The sequence below is a fragment of the Nyctereutes procyonoides genome, unplaced genomic scaffold (assembly GCF_905146905.1).
Source record: "Nyctereutes procyonoides isolate TBG_1078 unplaced genomic scaffold, NYPRO_anot_genome, whole genome shotgun sequence".
NCBI classification, from domain to species: Eukaryota; Metazoa; Chordata; class Mammalia; order Carnivora; family Canidae; genus Nyctereutes; species Nyctereutes procyonoides.
Window position 1 is genome coordinate 57838804 of NW_026575043.1, and position 17371 is coordinate 57856174.

General features: G+C 42.7%; 1 protein-coding gene across 2 annotated transcripts in view; it reads right to left on the bottom strand.

The window, feature by feature from the left end:
- Positions 1-10098: 10098 nt before the first annotated feature.
- The window catches only part of SBNO1 (strawberry notch homolog 1), a 62835-nt gene continuing 55562 nt past the window's right edge, over positions 10099-17371 (bottom strand). For both annotated transcript variants that reach the window (XM_055322484.1, XM_055322482.1), the window contains exon 32: positions 10099-16514. In XM_055322484.1, coding sequence (XP_055178459.1) covers positions 16372-16514 — 143 coding nt within the window. In that variant the 3' untranslated portion in view covers positions 10099-16371. The remainder of the gene's footprint in view (positions 16515-17371) is intronic.

The window sequence follows — 17371 nt, forward strand, 5'->3', positions numbered from 1 at the left end:
CACATGCTCCACAGACTGAGCCAGCCAAGTACCCTAGTCCATATTTCAATTGAGATTTCTTTTTCTTAAGTTGTAAGAATTTTTTTTAAGATTTTATTTATTTATTCATGAGAGACATACAGAAAGAAGCCAGAGGCAGAGGGAGAAGCAAGCTCCCGGCGGGGAGGCCTATGTGGGACTCCATCCGAGGACCCCAGGATCACATCCTGAGCCAAAAGTAGACGCTGAGCCACCCAGGCATCACTGTATGTGGTTTCTTTAGGATTTTCTGTATATAGTGGTCCCTGGGTGGCTCAGTCAGTAGAGCAAACTCTTGATCTCAGGTCCTAATTTCAACCCCCATGTTGGGCCTGGAACCTACTTTAAAAAATGGGGTGCTTGGGTGGCACAGTTGGTTGAGCATCTGACTCTCGGTCTCACTCAAGTCATGATCGCAAGATTGTGAGATTGAGCCTCATGTCAGACTCTGCTTAGCGCAGAGTCAGCTTAGGATTCTCTCTCTGCCCCTCCCACCTCCACTCCCCGACTGTGCTCACTCGCTTGCTCACTCTCTAAAATAAGCAAAATCAGGGATACCTGGGTGGCTCAGTGGTTGAGCGTCTGCCTTGGGCTCAGGGCGTGATCCTGGATTCTGTGATCCAGTCCCATATCAGGCTCCCTGCAGGGAACCTGCTTCTCCCTCTGCCTATGTCTCTGCCTCTCTCTGTACATCTCTCATGAATAAGTAAATAAAATCTTTTAAAAAAATAAGTAAAATCTTCATTTTTAAAGTTTATTTATTTATTTAATTATTTATTTATTTGACGGAGAGTGAGCACAAGCAGGCAGAGCAGCAGGGAGAGGGAGAAGCAGGCTCCTCATTGAGCAGAGACCCCAATGCAGGGCTCTATCCCAGGACCCTAAACCTGGGGACCACGTATCTAGACAAAGCCACATACCTAACCAACTGAGCCACCCAGGCACTCCTAAATAAAATCTTTTTTTTTTTAAAAAAAGACTTTGTTATATAAGATCATGTCATCTGTAAAGAGTTTTACTTCTTCCTTTCCAAATAGGATGTCTTTTATTTCCGTTTCTTGCCTAATTGCCGTGACTAGAACCTCAAGGACAATTTGGGTAGAGGTGGTGAGAGCAGACATCCTTGTCTTGTTCATGATTGAGGGGTAAAGATTTCAGTGTCTCACCATTAAGCATGATGTTCACTTTGGGCTTTTCATAGATGCCCTTTATCAAGAGGAGGACTTTCCCATCTACTACTAGTTTGTTCTGGAGTGTTTTTATCATGAGAGTTTGGATTTTATCAAATGTTTTTTCTGCATCTAGTGAGAATATCATGTGGGATTTTCCCTCCTTCTATTCGTTTTTTAAAAATATTTTATTTATTTATTCATGAGAGACACACAGAGAGAGGCAGAGACATAGGCAGAGGGAGAAGCAAGGTCCTTGTGAAAGCCGGATGCGGGACTTGATCCCTGGACTCAGGATCAAGCCCTGAGCCAAAGGCAGATGCTCAACCACTGAGCCACCCAGGCGTCCCTCCCCCCTTCTATTTAACAAGTATTTGTTTAGGGATCCCTGGGTGGCGCAGCGGTTTGGCGCCTGCCTTTGGCCCAGGGCGGGATCCTGGAGACCCGGGATTGAATCCCACGTCGGGCTCCCGATGCAGGGAGCCTGCTTCTCCCTCTGCCTGTGTCTCTGCCTCTCTGTCTCTGTGACTATCATAAATTAAAATAAAAATAAAAAAATTAAAAAAACAAATATTTGTTTAGAGTCTTCTAAGTGTCAGACAGTATTCTAGGGTCAGCAAAGGAAGACAATCCCCATGCTCTCATGAAACTTACTGTTTTAGATATGGGAACCACATTTAGCTATCTATCGCCCTTTACTCCACTACATCGGAGTCATTACCTCACTCCTCACCTCCTACTATTTTTTTTTTTAAGATTTTTTTTATTTGGGGATCCCTGGGTGGCACAGCGGTTTGGCGCCTGCCTTTGGCCCCGGGAGCGATCCTGGAGACCCAGGATCGAATCCCACATCGGGCTCCCGGTGCCTGGAGCCTGCTTCTCCCTCTGCCTATGTCTCTGCACCTCTCTCTCTCTCTCTCTCTCTCTCTCTCTCTCCCTGACTATCATAAATAAAAAAAATTTTAAAAAAAGATTTTATTTATTTATTCATGACAGAGAGAGCCACCTGGGCTGCCCTCCTATTATTTCTTATTCTTCAGGCCAGACTGGATTGTGAGCCTGGTTCTTGTTCATCCCCACACCTAAGACTTAATTACACTAAACTTGCCCTTGTACTCCAGTTGGCAAACTCCTGCTCATCCATCAAAACCAAGTTCAGCTATCCCCACCTCAGAGAAGTCTTCCCTGGAAGGGTGCCCTCTATTAATGCGTACTATGATTGCATTTAATCGGGTCTGTCTCCATCATAAGTCTGAGCTTCCCGAAGAAAAGAACTGCATCCTTGAATGTTCTAGTTGGGCACACTGAACATTTAATAAATGGCTTCAACGTGGGCCTAGAAATGAGACAAAGTGTGATCAGTTCCCCTCTGCAGGAAGGGCTCCAGCTCATATCTTTCTTTTTTTTTCTTTTTCTTATCTTTCTTTTTGCTCACAGCTCACTTCCCATAACAGAGGTGTTAGTGTCCTCAGGCTCCCATAAACTACCAGGAATTTGTTGGCTTAAAACAACAGAAATTTATTGTCTTACAGTTCTGGAGGCCAGAAACCTGAAATGAAGGTGTTGGCAGGCCCATGCTCCCTCCAAGGCTCTAGGGAAGAATCCTCTGGTCTCCCAGCTGCTGGCAGCTCCAAGTGTCTCTGGCTTGTGGCCGCATCACTCTGATACCTGTCTTCATACGGCCTTCCTACTTGTCTTCTCCTCTTCTAATAACACTTGGCATTGTAGGATGATCTCATTTTGAGATCCTTAATTACCTCTGCAAAGACTTTCCCCCTCCAGAAGGTCACATTTAATGATTCCAGGTAGACTTATCTTTTAGGTCACCATTCAACCCACTACAACAGGCTTCTACAAGGATCTAGATTTTTCCCTTTTTCACTCTTTTTTTTAAGATTTTATTTATTTCTTTATTCATTCATAGAGACACAGAGAGAGAGGCAGAGACACAGGCAGAGGGAGAAGCAGGCTCCATGCAGGGAGCCTGATGTAGGACTCGATCCAGGGTCTCCAGGATCACACCCTGGGCTGCAGGCAGCGCTAAACCGCTGTACCACCGGGGCTGCCCCCCCCCCTTTTTTTAAAGGACAGCTGCTTTTTTTTTTTTAAGGTTTTATTTATTTATTCATAGAGACACACACACAGAGAGAGAGAGAGGCAGAGACACAGGCAGAGGGAGAAGCAGGCTCCATGCAGGGAGCCCGACGTGGGACTCGATCCCTGGTCTCCAGGATCACACCCCAGGCTGCAGGCGGCTCTAAACTACTGTTCCACGGGGCTGCCCTTTTTTAAAGATTTTATTTATTTATTCATGAAAGACAGAGGGACAGAGAGAGGCAGAGACACAGGCAGAGGCTCCCTGAATGGAGCCTGATGCGGGACTTGATCCCAGGACTCCAGGATCAGGCCCTGGGCTGAAGGTGGTGCTAAACCACTGAGCCACCCGGGCTGCCCTTCTCTCTTCCTTCTGTGACTGAGTTAAAACCCCTGGAAGGGAAACAAACATTCCTAGTGACTCCACTAAGAAAATGTCTGTGATGCAACTCAAATAAGCATCTTTAAGGGAAAAAAAAAAAGATTTACTTATTTGAAAAAGAGACAGTGAGCAGGAGGAGGGGCAAAGGGAAAGGGAGAGAGAGAGAGAATCCCCAAGCAGACTCTACTGAGTGCATAGCCTGACACAGGGCCGTATCCCAGGACTGTGAAATTGTGACTAGAGCCGAAACCAAAAGTCATACTCTCAACCGAATGAACCACCCATGCACCCCAAATAAGCACTTTTTAATAAGTGGTTTTAGAATGATCTAGAATGAGGAATGCCTGGATGGTTCAGTGATTGAGCATCTGCCTTCAGCTCAGGGCGTGATTCCGGTATCCAGGGATCGAGTCCCACATCGGGCTCCCCCCTGCATGGAGCCTGCTTCTCCCTCTGCCTATGTCTCTGCCTCTCTGTTTCTCATGAATAAATAAATAAAATCTTAAAAAAAGAAAAAGAATGATTTAGAATCGTTCCTTATTAGTTTATTGGGCATTTCACAGATTGGCTTGCCAGGGAGGACAGCAGATGAACCGAGGAGACCAGAGAGCCTGATAGAAAAGGTTAGCATTAGATCAGGAGACAAAGTTTTAGCTCTGGATCCACCATATGCTTCTCCGTAAGCTTCAGACAGCTTGTTTAACCTCCGTGGGCCTTGGTCTCATCTGCAAGATTAGGGATGTTTGATGGGACAGGGCTCTAAAAATTTTGGAAACTAATATCCTAAGAAGGCAGAGAGACAACACACAGGCCATCTTCTCTAATTTTCATCAGCCCAGAAAGGCCTTTGCACTGTTTTGGAACCATTTCCATCAGTCTGCTCAAAGTGGGGTGCACCTGACCCAGGTGAAAGTAGGGGTACTCATAGGACTGGAGGAATATTAGAAATTCTATTTATGTGGGATTTACTGTGTACATATTATAAAAACAGCACCGGTGAGCCTGGGTGGCTCAGTCTGTTGAGCGTCTGCCTTTGGCTCAGGTCGTGATCCTGGAGTCCTGAGATCGAGCCCCACATCAGGATCTCCGCTCAGGGACGCCTGGGTAGCTCAGCGATTGAGCATATGCCTTCGGCTCAGGGCATGATCCTGTGATCCCAGGATCGAGTCCCAGATGGGGCTCCTTGAGTGGAGCCTGCTTCTCCCTCTGCCTGTGTCTCTGCCTCTCTCTCTCTCTCTCTGATGAATAAATAAAAATCTTTTTTTTTTTAAAAAAGGATCTCCTCTCAGCAAGAAGTCTGCCTCCCCTTTTGCCCCCAACCCCTGCTTGTGCTGTCTCTCAAATAAATATAATCTTAAAAGAACCCACAGCAGTACACACAGAACTTACAAATAACCTAATAAACAGTAGAGGTATTCTCAGAAGAAAAAAAATTCTTTTGAAAAGAGAGAAGGGCAGCGAGAGGATTCTTTTTTTTAAAGATTTTATTTATTTATTCATGAGAGACAGAGAAAGAGAGAGAGAGAGGCAGAGACACAGAGGGAGAAGCAGGCTCCGTGCAGGGAGCCCAATGTGGGACTCCATCCCAGGTCTCCAGAATCACACCCCGGGCTGATGGCGGCACTAAACCACTGAGCCACTGGGGCTTCCCAGATGGATAGAATCTTAAGCAGGGTCCACGCCAAGCTTGGAGCCCGATGCGGGACTTGATCTAACAACTCTGAGATCATGACCTGAGCCGAAATCAAGAGTTGGATGCTTAGACAACTGAGCCACCCAGGCACTCCAGAAAAAAAAAAAACAACTTTTTAATTATGTGACTTAAAAGTTTGGAGACCACTGATTTAAGAAACTAGTTGAGTAGACAAACCCAACAGTTTGAGCACCAAAGCTGTGGTTTGCAGTTTCATGATTAGCTCATCACAGTTAGTACTCTAACGTGGTTTATGTCCTCAGAGCAGCAAAACCATACTTGATTTTAAGTCAAGTTGGATTTTGATCAGGTCTATTTCCAAATTTATTAATTTGCAGTTATGTTTCTGCTATTACTTCTGATTGTAGGCCAGAAACCAGCAGGGTGCTCCTGTAAAGGGTCAGATAACAAACTTTTTAGGCTTTGCCATAGTTTGGCCACATAATCTCTTTAAGGATGCAACTCTGCCACTGTAGTGCTAAAGCAGCCTTACAAAATACATAAAAGGAATGGCATGACTGAGTGCCAATAAAATTGTATTTATGAACACTGAAATTTGAATTTCATGTAATTTTCCCATGTTACAAAATAATCTTTTCCCCCCAACCATTTAAGAATGTAAAAACCATTCCTAGCTTGCAGGGTCCTTCAAAAGCAGGTGATGCGTTGGTTTTGACCCGTGGACCACAAAAGTTTGTTTCTTAAGGCTTGATTTCCTATAGGTAGAACACTAAAAAAAATGGGACATGCAAACATTCAAGGATATAATGAGCTTATTTTCACGTTAATACCTCTAAACAAGAAACACATGCAAGAAAAAAAGCTGTAGGAACACAAAGCTAAACAAGACCCCAGTATTAATGTAGGAATTGTGAGAAATGTATAATTTATCTTGATCTTGGATTAGAAGAAAATGGGAATTCTAGGAGAGTATTATTGCGCTAAGCAGTGGGCACCTTCACAAAACATTCAACTTTCTAAGGGTTCGTTCCTACTGTTAAATTTCCTAATTTCCTACAATTATAATTTATTCCAGTTTGGATTTCTCTAGTAATGAAGGGCTCGCACATCAATCTTTGTTGAAAGCTAATCTTGCCTGGAACCAAAGGTAAACAACAGAAGCTTGAGCATGTTGCTGTTACCAAAAAAATTTTCCTTGTTCCCCAAGAAGGAATACGGAAGAAACTTGGGAAGGCTGACCGCTTTGGAATGGTGGAAGAGGAACGGGGGACCCAAGTAGTAGAAGTGGAAACAGTCTTTGCTGTATGTTCTCATCTGCTTATTGACTTCAGTCAGGTGGTGTGATTCAAGAAAAGAACTAATCAAAAACGTTAGATGTGTTCCAGACTAACATCCACCTAGTCATCCTACCTTAGCACAGTACTTTGGGGTGATTCTTAAATTATGATTTGGTGATTTGGAGCCCACAGCAAGGCACTTGCCTCTCCTAACCCAATAATGCACTTGGTGCCCAGAGTGGGCAGCTTTCAGAGGATGAAGCCAACATGCCAAGAATTGGACTCTAAAAATAAGCATTCTGCACATTTCTTTTAGCCTCCTTTCTCTCCATAAAGGCCTCCACAGATGGCTTCTTTACATCATGCTCTCAAATGACTAGCTGTTAAATATTCATACTTATGGAAATTGTACTGTACATACTCCAAACCCCCCGCCAGTTAACATTTGTATTTTCCATAGCTCAGAGCCCTTGTTCATGGACCTTGTCCTCTGTAAAACAAACTCACGCACACACACACACATCTCCATCATAGATACTGTGTGCCTCTTTATGACTAATTTGCCTAGGACAGTAGTTCTTAACCAAGGATTGGGTGATTTTGGGACACCTGGGTGGTTCAGCAGTTCAGTGTCTGCCTTTGCCTCTGGAATTCTGGGATCAAGTCCCGCATAGGGCTCCTGCATGGAAGCCTGCTTCTCCTCCTTCTGCCTATGTCTCTGCCTCTCTCTGTATCTCTTGTGAATAAATAAGATATATTTAAAAAAAAAAAAAGAGGATTGGGTGATTTTGCCAGTCACAGGACATTTGGCAATGTCCAGTAACATTTTGGGTTGTCAAAACCTTGGCAGGGCGGGGGTGCAGCATGGTTGGGTGTGAGAGGAGCGGTGTGTACTACTGGCATCTAGTGGGTAGAGACCAGGGATGCTGCTATGCATCCTATCATAAACAGGACAACACCCCGAAAGGAATAGCCTGGCCCAAATATCAATAGTGTGGAAGTCCACACTACTGGAGATACATGGTGAGGCTGAAAGGAGACGTGAGTGCAGATACAACGCTGAAGGAGAACAAGGTCAAAGCAAACTGGAACTCACAATTTGGGGATGATGAAGGTGCTAAATGAAGGTCAGATCTCTTGATTTCTTTTTTTTTCTTTTTATAAGATTTTATTTATTCATGAGACACAGGGAAAGAGAGGCAGAGACATAGACAAAGAGAGAAGCAGGCTCCATGCAGGGAGCCCGATGTGGGACTCGATCCAGGAACTCCAGGATCACGACCTGGGCCAAAGGCAGACGCTCAACCGCTGAGCCACCCAGGTGACCCGAGGTCTCTTGATGTCTTATTCAGATTAATACTCTAGTTATTCAGGTTATACATTTAAAACTCTAAATTTCCTTTCAGTATTTAAGCTCAACTTACAAATTTTTAAAAAAGATTTTTGGGGGACATCTGGGTGGCTTCGTCAGTAAAGTGTCTGCCGTCAGCTCAGGTCATGATCCTGGGGTCCTGGAATGGAGTCCCATGTTGGGCTCCCTGCTCAGTGGGGAGTCTGCTTCTCCCTCTCCCTCTGACCCTTTCTCTGCTCATTCTGTCTCTCAAAGTCTTTATAAAATTTTTTAAAGTAACCTCTCTACTCAACGTGGGGCTCGAACCTACCACCTCAAGATCAAGAGTCACACACTACCAGCTGAGCCAGCCAGATGTCCAACTTACAAATATTTTATTTTTATTTTTTAAAAGACTTTTTCAAAAAGATTTTTATTTGTTCATTCATGAGACACACAGAGAGAGAGAGAGGCAGAGACAGGCAGAGGGAGAAGCAGGCTCCATGCAGGGAGCCCAACGTGGGACTCGATCCTGGAGAGCCAGGAACACGCCCTGGGCTGAAGGCGGCACACCAAACCGCTGAGCCACCCAGGGATCCCCAACTTACAAATATTTTAAAAAAATGTTTTTAAACTCGTGCTTCATTAAAAAAAAATCATTTATTTATTCATGAGAGACACACACAGAGAGGCAGAGACACAGGCAGAGGGAGAAGCAGGCTCCATGCAGGGAGCCCGATGTGGAACTTGATCCCGGGACCCTGGGATCACGCACTGAGCTGAAGGCAGATGCTCAACCGCTGAGCCACACAACCACTGAGCCACCCAGGGATCCCTGAAAATTTTAGCTAAATGTGAAACATCCTTTCGCTTGTTCAATTAATATGCAATTATCTCATGTATTTGACAGATTAAATTCCCGAAACATTAACACCATTTACAAATTTGATTAAAGTCCTTTAAGAATTTTAAGCTACAAATTACGATTCTCTTAAGCATTTCAAATCTCACAAAGACTCACAAGCCATATTCCAAACATTAAAAAAAAAAAATCCACCCATGCGTTCCCATTCTCCTCTCCCTCCCTCTGCCTTTCTTCAGGACAGCAGTGCCCACTCCTGGCCCAGGCCACCTAGCCTGGACAGAACCCCACCCGTGATGGCTCCCAGATCTGTGCTGGTCTCCACATCTGTAAAGTGTGAGGGTACTCAAACCTTACAGGGGAGGTAACTCAGCTTTTTGTGGTGTCTCCCTTCACGTTTATTCCGTTCTTTGGCTTCCGAAGGCCAGGGCAAGGAGCTGACTGGACTTTCTGGCCAATTCTTATTTCACAATCAATGAGCCCCAGAGCTCAACAGTAGCATGAGACTGTCCACTTCCTTCTCCATTTACTCCACCTTCCTTATGGCAACAGTTGGTCACCTCTTAGGCTCAGGCACACATAGCATTTCTGAGGTTTTAACACCCAGGACTGGAAGAATCCTATCTGCTTACTGGTTTACAGTCCTTGCAATAGCCTAAGTACCCAGCATGTGACCCAATGCTAGACACCTAGCAGTTACTTATCAAACCCTTAATAAATACAGGCACCAATCCTGCAAAAATGTTTTTTTGAAACAAAACGCCTTTCAAACCTTATGAACAAAGTGACTTCATCTGAAAACTTGAAGGCCATGGAAAGGGCTATGGAGAGTGCTCACAGCGACTAGCAAACAGCACACACACAATACTCCCTGACAGTTTTCTAATTTATTTTTTCCGAAACAAAGCTCAAATCTTGGATTCCCAGCTGGGCGGTTGCTCAACACCAGGAATGATTTTTACAAAGGAGCCTTGTGGCCCCAAGTTCTCTAACACTCATGGCCAGCCTTTTGTGGCATCTTGTGGGGAAGACACTCCAGGAGGGGAGTCTCAAGAGCTGTGGCAGGTGCCAGGATCTCTGCCCAGACCTACAGAACTGTTCATATGTGTGGTAGTGTGTACGTTTCTAATCTCAAGAGTGCTGGGTTCCATCCTACTGACATCATGAGAAGTCTTCTATAATTCACACCAAATAAAATGCCAACATTAAAAAAAGTCCAAGCCCCCAAAGAAAAGCTCTCTAGGCGAGGATGGTGGCATGGATACAGCTCAAGTGGGTGCACAGAACCCAAAGAAAACACAGAGAAAAAACATATTAGCCAGTTTAATTTATTTAAGAATCTTACAAAAAAAGAAAACAAAACAAAAAACACGACAACAAAAAACTAAATACAGAGTTTGTTATGCTTCATGGTTGATCGTTTTTTACTTGCAAGGGTAAACCTCGCTAAACGCAGCCAACACATTTTTATTGCATGAAACCCAATTTTTAAAGTTACATATCAAAATGGTTGGAACAATCGCTTCTGGACACTTGGTACTGAATTAACCGTGGAAGGCTGAATGAAGCAGTGCAGTATCATCAGAACAGTGCGTACCCTTCATACACTAACGGACATTCAAGACAGAGGAGCAATATAAAAAGAGAGATTTAAAAAAAGAGAACCAAATAAAAACAACCAAGAGTTTATATCCACCTTTGTTTCAAATTGTCTTTGGATTCCATCACACGTTGTCTCAAGATGCACCAAGTCAGATCAGTAAAGGAGGAAGATCTACGCCTACATATAAAAGTATCCTTTGCTCAGCAGAGGTAGAACCTGGCAGAAGTTTTATTGCAGAGATACAGGGTACCTCTTCCCACCTCTCATGGTTGATGATAGATACAAGTGGTTATTGAAAAATAATATCAGTAGTTTGCAAATTCAGTATAAACCATGAAAAGGATGGTTTTTCTCTAATGGCGGTGAGACTACAATATGCTACGTGGAAACAAGCTCTCTGTCCCTAATGTGTAAGTCAGAAAGAAGGCTCAAGCTTCTTTACCCTCTTCAGTGCCAGATACTCTCAGAGCAAGAAAGGCTCTCAGGGTGGGGAGGAGGAAGAATGGGGTGTTCTCAGGGCCTGTCGATTGACCTGGAGACCGGAGGAGGCCTGAGCTGCAAGCAGCAAGAAAAACCAATTTTGCCAGGCTGCATGCATCCCTTGTTGGGCCTGCCTGACGAGGGTGCTCTCCACTCTTTGGATACCAGAGGGAGGGAGTGGGCAGAGTGGGTCTAAGCCCAGATTCCCACTATGGCGCATCTCTGACAGGCCCTAACTTAAGATATGTTAAGTTCCCAAGGCTAATCTATATGCGGACAATTCATAAATTTTCAACAAGTCTAACAAGTTCAATAGGTAAATGAAACATGTATGTGAGTGAAAGGCCCAAGAAATGCTCACAGCAATCCTTCCTAAAAGTCATGGAGGAACATTTTCTTCAACGTTCAAAGTCTTTAAGTAAAAAAACGCAATGTTTGCCTCCCAGCTGATTATTACTGCCATTTTCATGAGCCACCCCTGTGTCTTCCCTACTGGCAACACTAATCATCAAGAATGCCTTAATCCAGCTCAGCAATGAGGCTTGTGGCTGATCTGTCCAGTCAAGGTCAACTCACCAGTAGCACACTAGTGGTGAGAGCGGCTCAGGGGATCCTGCTGGCCAGTCCACCCACAGCTAACTGCCTGTTTTACCCTCAGCACAGAATCAGCCCATGAGATGAAGGCTCGTGGAAGCCTCCACAGCAGTTGTGTTTTCTCTCTGGGAGGACGATTGTTCCTTAAAATACACTCTTTATGGAGACCCACACATACCAGGCCAGTCTCCCCATCTGCTATTACTATCCTTAACAGGTGAGAGCAGAAGCAGATTACCTGTGCTCACTGCAAAGTAAATATCTGATTTATTATTTGTAGGTTAAAAGTATAGGCTTGATTTCTTTAAAAAAACACAAACTTTGCAGTAGCAGCAGGCCATCAATCACCATTCAGATCTGCAAGATTTTCTTCTCAGCTGGAGAGCCACACAGATGGAGGATTTGGTACAGCCCTGAAAAATCGCAAGGGTAGGAGCAAGTCGGGTTACTGAAGAGCTACATCTGATCCCAAATGCACTGAAGAAGTTAGAGGAGCTTAAACAAAGTCTTGGGTAAAAGTTTTTTTATGTGAAAACATCAGGCTCACTATAGCTTCCAAAGAGCAACATAAATGAGCATAACTAGTCATATAATGACAGTATCAGAAATTGCACTCAAATACATTCCCCCCAATTACAATGCATTGCACACAGTAAAAATCTGTAATAAAAAATGCAAACACAATCAGGCATGTTGAAAAATATTAACACAAAATAGACATAGGAATTCTATAGTAAAGATGCAAAACTGAATTCTAAAATATATGAACAAATTCAACTAAGAAGTTTTTCATACTTTTTTAATATATATATATAAAAAAAATTGTAAGATGCCCCATATGGGAAGTCAAGAAAAGAATAAATAGGATTGAAGGGAGGAGGGAAAGGAAAAACAAGTAGGTGGGGTCCCAATTTACAAGAAATATTTACATTCAGAATTCAAAAGAACTCAACATTTCTATATATACACATTTATGTACATATATATAAGTACAGCATAAAATCAGAAGGTGGGTTTTGGATTTCACCTCAAGTAATCAGAAAAAAATTACTAGCTAGCTTGAGTTGCAGGTATCTAGATGTGTTTCCTTCACTTCTATGCCCTTAAAAGATATTGCATCTATATTGGGTAATTGGCATCCCATGAGGAATTTTCACAAAGGGTTTATGCTCGCAGCTAGCTATAGCCATGGTGTGGACTACTTGCTGCATTACAGCAGCAAAGCATGCACAGCCCTGTGCGTGGGAATGTGGTTAGCGAGGGAGACCCTAGATACAGGAGGGGTAGTCAACAAAAGCCTATCATCACAGTGGTTGCCTCTGCCATTGGGATGCTTGAACCCACCCAACACCTGGCTAACTAGATTCCAGCCTAACAGCGACCCTTATGTAGCACCACTCTTAGAAACTACCAAATACCACTCAGGTATGTTTTTAAAATAAGAATTTTTAGACCAGGACCTTCCTCTTAATATCTTATCAAGGAGAGGACTGAAGGGGAAAATACTTTTCCCCTGCTCCTATTTTCATCAACTGAGATGCATCAATCACTTGTAATCTACTGCTCTGGCCCCCATGCTAAACTGGGAAGTAAAGAGCGTAGGGTAAAAGGCTCCCATTACACACAATCATAAATGCTGTCCTGGTGCCCTTTCTGGTCATGCCTGCTAGAGGAGTTCTACTAGCATCACATGGAGGCTAGCAAATCAATGTCCCAGGGACTGCAGACACAAAATTATACCTCTAAGGTGTTATAGTCCCCTGGAGCCTGGTAATCTGAACTTTTATCTTTATAGGTTAAGCACACTAAAATGAAAAGGGTTATTGTTGCAGTTCAAAAAATTTTCTCAAGTGCTAATTAATTGGACTGGAATAAATATATGTACACAAACACACACTAGTACATTGCTTTGGATGCAAATTCTTGCTAACTTATATACAGATGTAAAGAAAAGATATTGAAAAGTCTATCTGCAATATAGCAGCAAAAAGGGAAAACTGCTTAAGATAATTTACTTTCTGATCAAGTTGCGTTTAAAGAAATACTCAGTTAATACTCTGAGGAATCACCGATGCCTATCTGGATAATCCCACTAAACTGCAGACAGAGACTTGTGGTGTGGACTGCTAAATGAGGGGAACACAGATCCCCCCCGAGATACCATCTGAGCAGCTCTGGACTCAGAGAGTGGTTTTCAGCACAACTGACATTGTAAACTTTGAAAACACGAGCACAATTTACAATCAAATCTTTGTGCTCAGAGCCATATTGCTAAAAAAGGGGAGACAAGGCATTGCAACGGCCAAATGGACTCCCATTTGGTTCAACAAGGCCCTGGGGTCAGACGTGGCATCAGATCCTGACATACATGGATCTGCTGTACACAAGTTAGCTGTTGTTAAACTTGATTTTTTGAGAGAGGAGGACCCTGAATGCTGGGTTTTCCCAAACTGGCCAACCTGAACTTGCTGACTTAGATAAGGGCACAGTGTAAAGGTCCTACGTCCAACCTGCAGAGAAGGGGATGAACAGCGGGCTCTTGATGCTCACACACATCCTCCTTGATGGGCAGGGGCATGTGGCACCTCAGGTCCTCTCCATTCACCCCGGTTGCCTTTCTGAGGTCTCCTTGAAGAATTTTCAGAGGCCTTATTTCTGGACCTTCTTTATAAAACCAAAACAAAGCTATGCCTCAAACAGAACATACATATGCCCTTTTGCATCAGAATAGCAGTTCAAAATGCAAACATTACATAAGGAATTGTGGGGGTCAACTAACTGCATGCTACAGAAACCTCATACCAATGCTATTTGGAAATAACCGTACCCTACAAAAAGATACCCCTAATGCCCAAAAGAGGGAAGTTGGGCCCACAGTCCCTAACCCTGCCATTTTGCCTTACTGAGGGGAGCAGGTCTGCTGGGGTTCCCTTCTCCAATCTTCACCTTAGTGTGTTGATAGGATGCTGAGCAGGATACTGGTTTAAAAATAAAGGAAGTAACTGAGAAGTTTTGCTGCAGGTGGAACAATCTGCTCTTGGCTGCCAATTGGGTCTGGTGGCCCTAACAAGGAACACTGGTTGATATACAGATGGATCACTGCCTGAGAAGAAAGCCTAGACTTGAGGATAAAAGTTGCATCCACTTGGCAAAACATGCCAACAAACAAAAATTATTCTCAATGTGTTCTTCTAGGTATCAGGAATAAATAAATTCAAAGGAAACTTACGGTAAACTTGACATAAGCAAACTCAGGCTTAAAGAAACACAGGAAGATGAAAACCCTAGCTTTCCGTGAGAAGTTTAAAGAGTAACAAGCAAGAACAATTCAACTTGAGCAACATTCAAAAGTACTATCATTTCACCCCTTTCTCGACACATCTCAATTTTGAGGGGCAAGTTTTAAGCCCAAATATAAGGCTACCTGGAATGCTGAGCAACACACAAGTTCTGCAGAATCCCCATCACAGACTGCTTCTGAAGGTGTTAAGGGCCTAAACACGAGTCCACTTCTGGTTAGTAGAATAACTTTTTATTTGACATCTACAAGATTGTGGTATCTTGTAGCTTTTGACCAGGTTTATACAATCTCAATTTTTCAATAGTGCAACCTGTGCAAGCAAAAAAAAGGGAGGCGGGGGTGGAAGGAAAACAAAAGGAAACAAAAAAACCCCAATTGTCCCCTCACTTGTTTTTATAAACATCTATTATAGGCGAAACAAAACTTACCCATATTATAGATAAGTGTCTATTCACATTTGTACATTACCATTTTTAACAGCTTGAGATAAACTCTACAATGTCTTACAACACATTAAACAATATTCAAGTTACTGGGTAACAACAATAACAACAAGAAATAAACATACAGCAGAAGCCTCAAGTGTCTCCTCATTGTCTAGTTTACAGCTCAAGTATGGTTTCCTTTTTTATGAGTGACAAATTAAGATAATGAAGTAAAAAAAAAAAAGATTGTTTGCAAGATGGAAGCCAATTTGTACTTCTTTCTAAAACTATCTTTAAGTTAAGGAAAATGTAATTTTAAGAAAAGCAGGCTTGTAGCCATTTTTGCAGCACACATTAGGAATACTATTAATACATTAAAATTAACTTTTTAAGAGTTTTACCACAAAAAAATGTACTCATTACCTTGACAAGAAACCTGGGGCAGGAATAATGGGGTGGCATGGTTGGGGGTGGGGGGGCTGGGGATTTGCAGGGTGAGAAGCAATACCCAGGTATAAACACTATAAAAATGCAATAACCAATGCTGTACATCTACAAATGTTTCTCTCCATTACTTGACTTGTTTGAATCTTGTTTACGCATGCTTTCAAAGACATGCACTGTCAGAACAAAACTAGAAAAGAACCTGAATGCATGATATGCAACCTTTCATTTCATGCTTTAATAAACCTATTGTTTAATAAGTTGGAAAAAGAAACCAATATATATTTTCTATATTTATAGACTCAAAACACATGCATCTGGGGATAACTCCCACAGCAATTGCATGGATGTACTGCATTAACCCTGAGCACTGTGTAACATAAAAGTAAAGCCAGTTTGGGAAGTTCCAAGCATTGTTAAACCAATTGTGGTTTGTAGCCTTTAATAAACTCACAAACAAACAGACACGCACGCGCACATATCCCTCTGCTCACCCAAAGTAAAAGCATATGGGAAGTACCATGGGAAAAGCAAAGGAAAGACATATGTACCACCATCGGCACTGCTGATTTTCAGTTTTGCTATCTATTCCAGGTTTGTCCTTATTCCCAAAAAAATTAACTAGAGAGAGCAACAACTGAAAAAAATTATAATTCTTTGGAAACTGTCCCTGATTTTTATGCAAATGATATGCTTCAACAGCATTTCAGATACATCCATGTCGAAACCTGTCTGTTCTTATGCGTTGCTCAAGTTGGCGATGCTCTGCGGGTGACGCTGCTGCCAGAGCTGTTTCTGTTGGACTGCAAGCTGTTGAGACTGGTCTGAAGTTGACAGGAGATTTACAAGAGGAGACACACAATTTGCAGGAATGATCAAACCTGCAATTAGAAACAAGAATTTATGAAGGCTGCTTCCAGGAGAGATCATACTGTATTTTATTTACTTTTTTTTGTATTTTACATTTTCATAGCACATTCCAAATGAAGCATACTATTAAACGTAATGAAGAAGCCACACAAAACTAAATGAATACCTAATAATTGAAATGGCTTGGCCCCTTTAGAAGTAACCCAATTCCTCGGCAGTGTTACCCACAAAAACCTAAACCTCTGGCATGTCTACTGCAACACCATCTTCTTGGTTGTAGAATAGAGGGTCAAGTATGGTATCTACTTACTATCTTCGTACCTCCACAAATGCAAATGAAAACAACCTTCTATGTAAGTACTAATGTACCAAAAGGACTATGAAATAGTGGTTGCAAATTCCAATGCTGACTGAAGCAGGTAACTTCCAAGTGGGCACAGTGCAGATGTTATCAAACTGTGGAAAGTAATGTCCTACGTAAATGAACTTTAACCCCTCCTATCTGGGAAGAGGGGCTCAATGTTTCACATAAGCTGGTGTTTGTATGTGCATGCACTTTTTTGAGAAAACAAAAAACCATGCTTTTGATTTTTAAATGTAGGCAACTAATTCATTTTTTTTTTAAAGATTTTATTTATTTATTCATGAGAAACACGGAGAGAGGCAGAGACATAGGCAGAGGGAGAAGCAGAATCCTCGCAGAAAGCCTGATATGGGACTTGATCCCAGGACCTCAGGATCAATGACCCCAGCCAAAGGCAGACACTCAACCACTGAGCCACCCAGGCGTCCCTTGGCAACTAATTCAAATGCCAACTTGTAATGACCGAAAGTATTTGAGGGTGGAAAAAATGTTCATGGACTGACT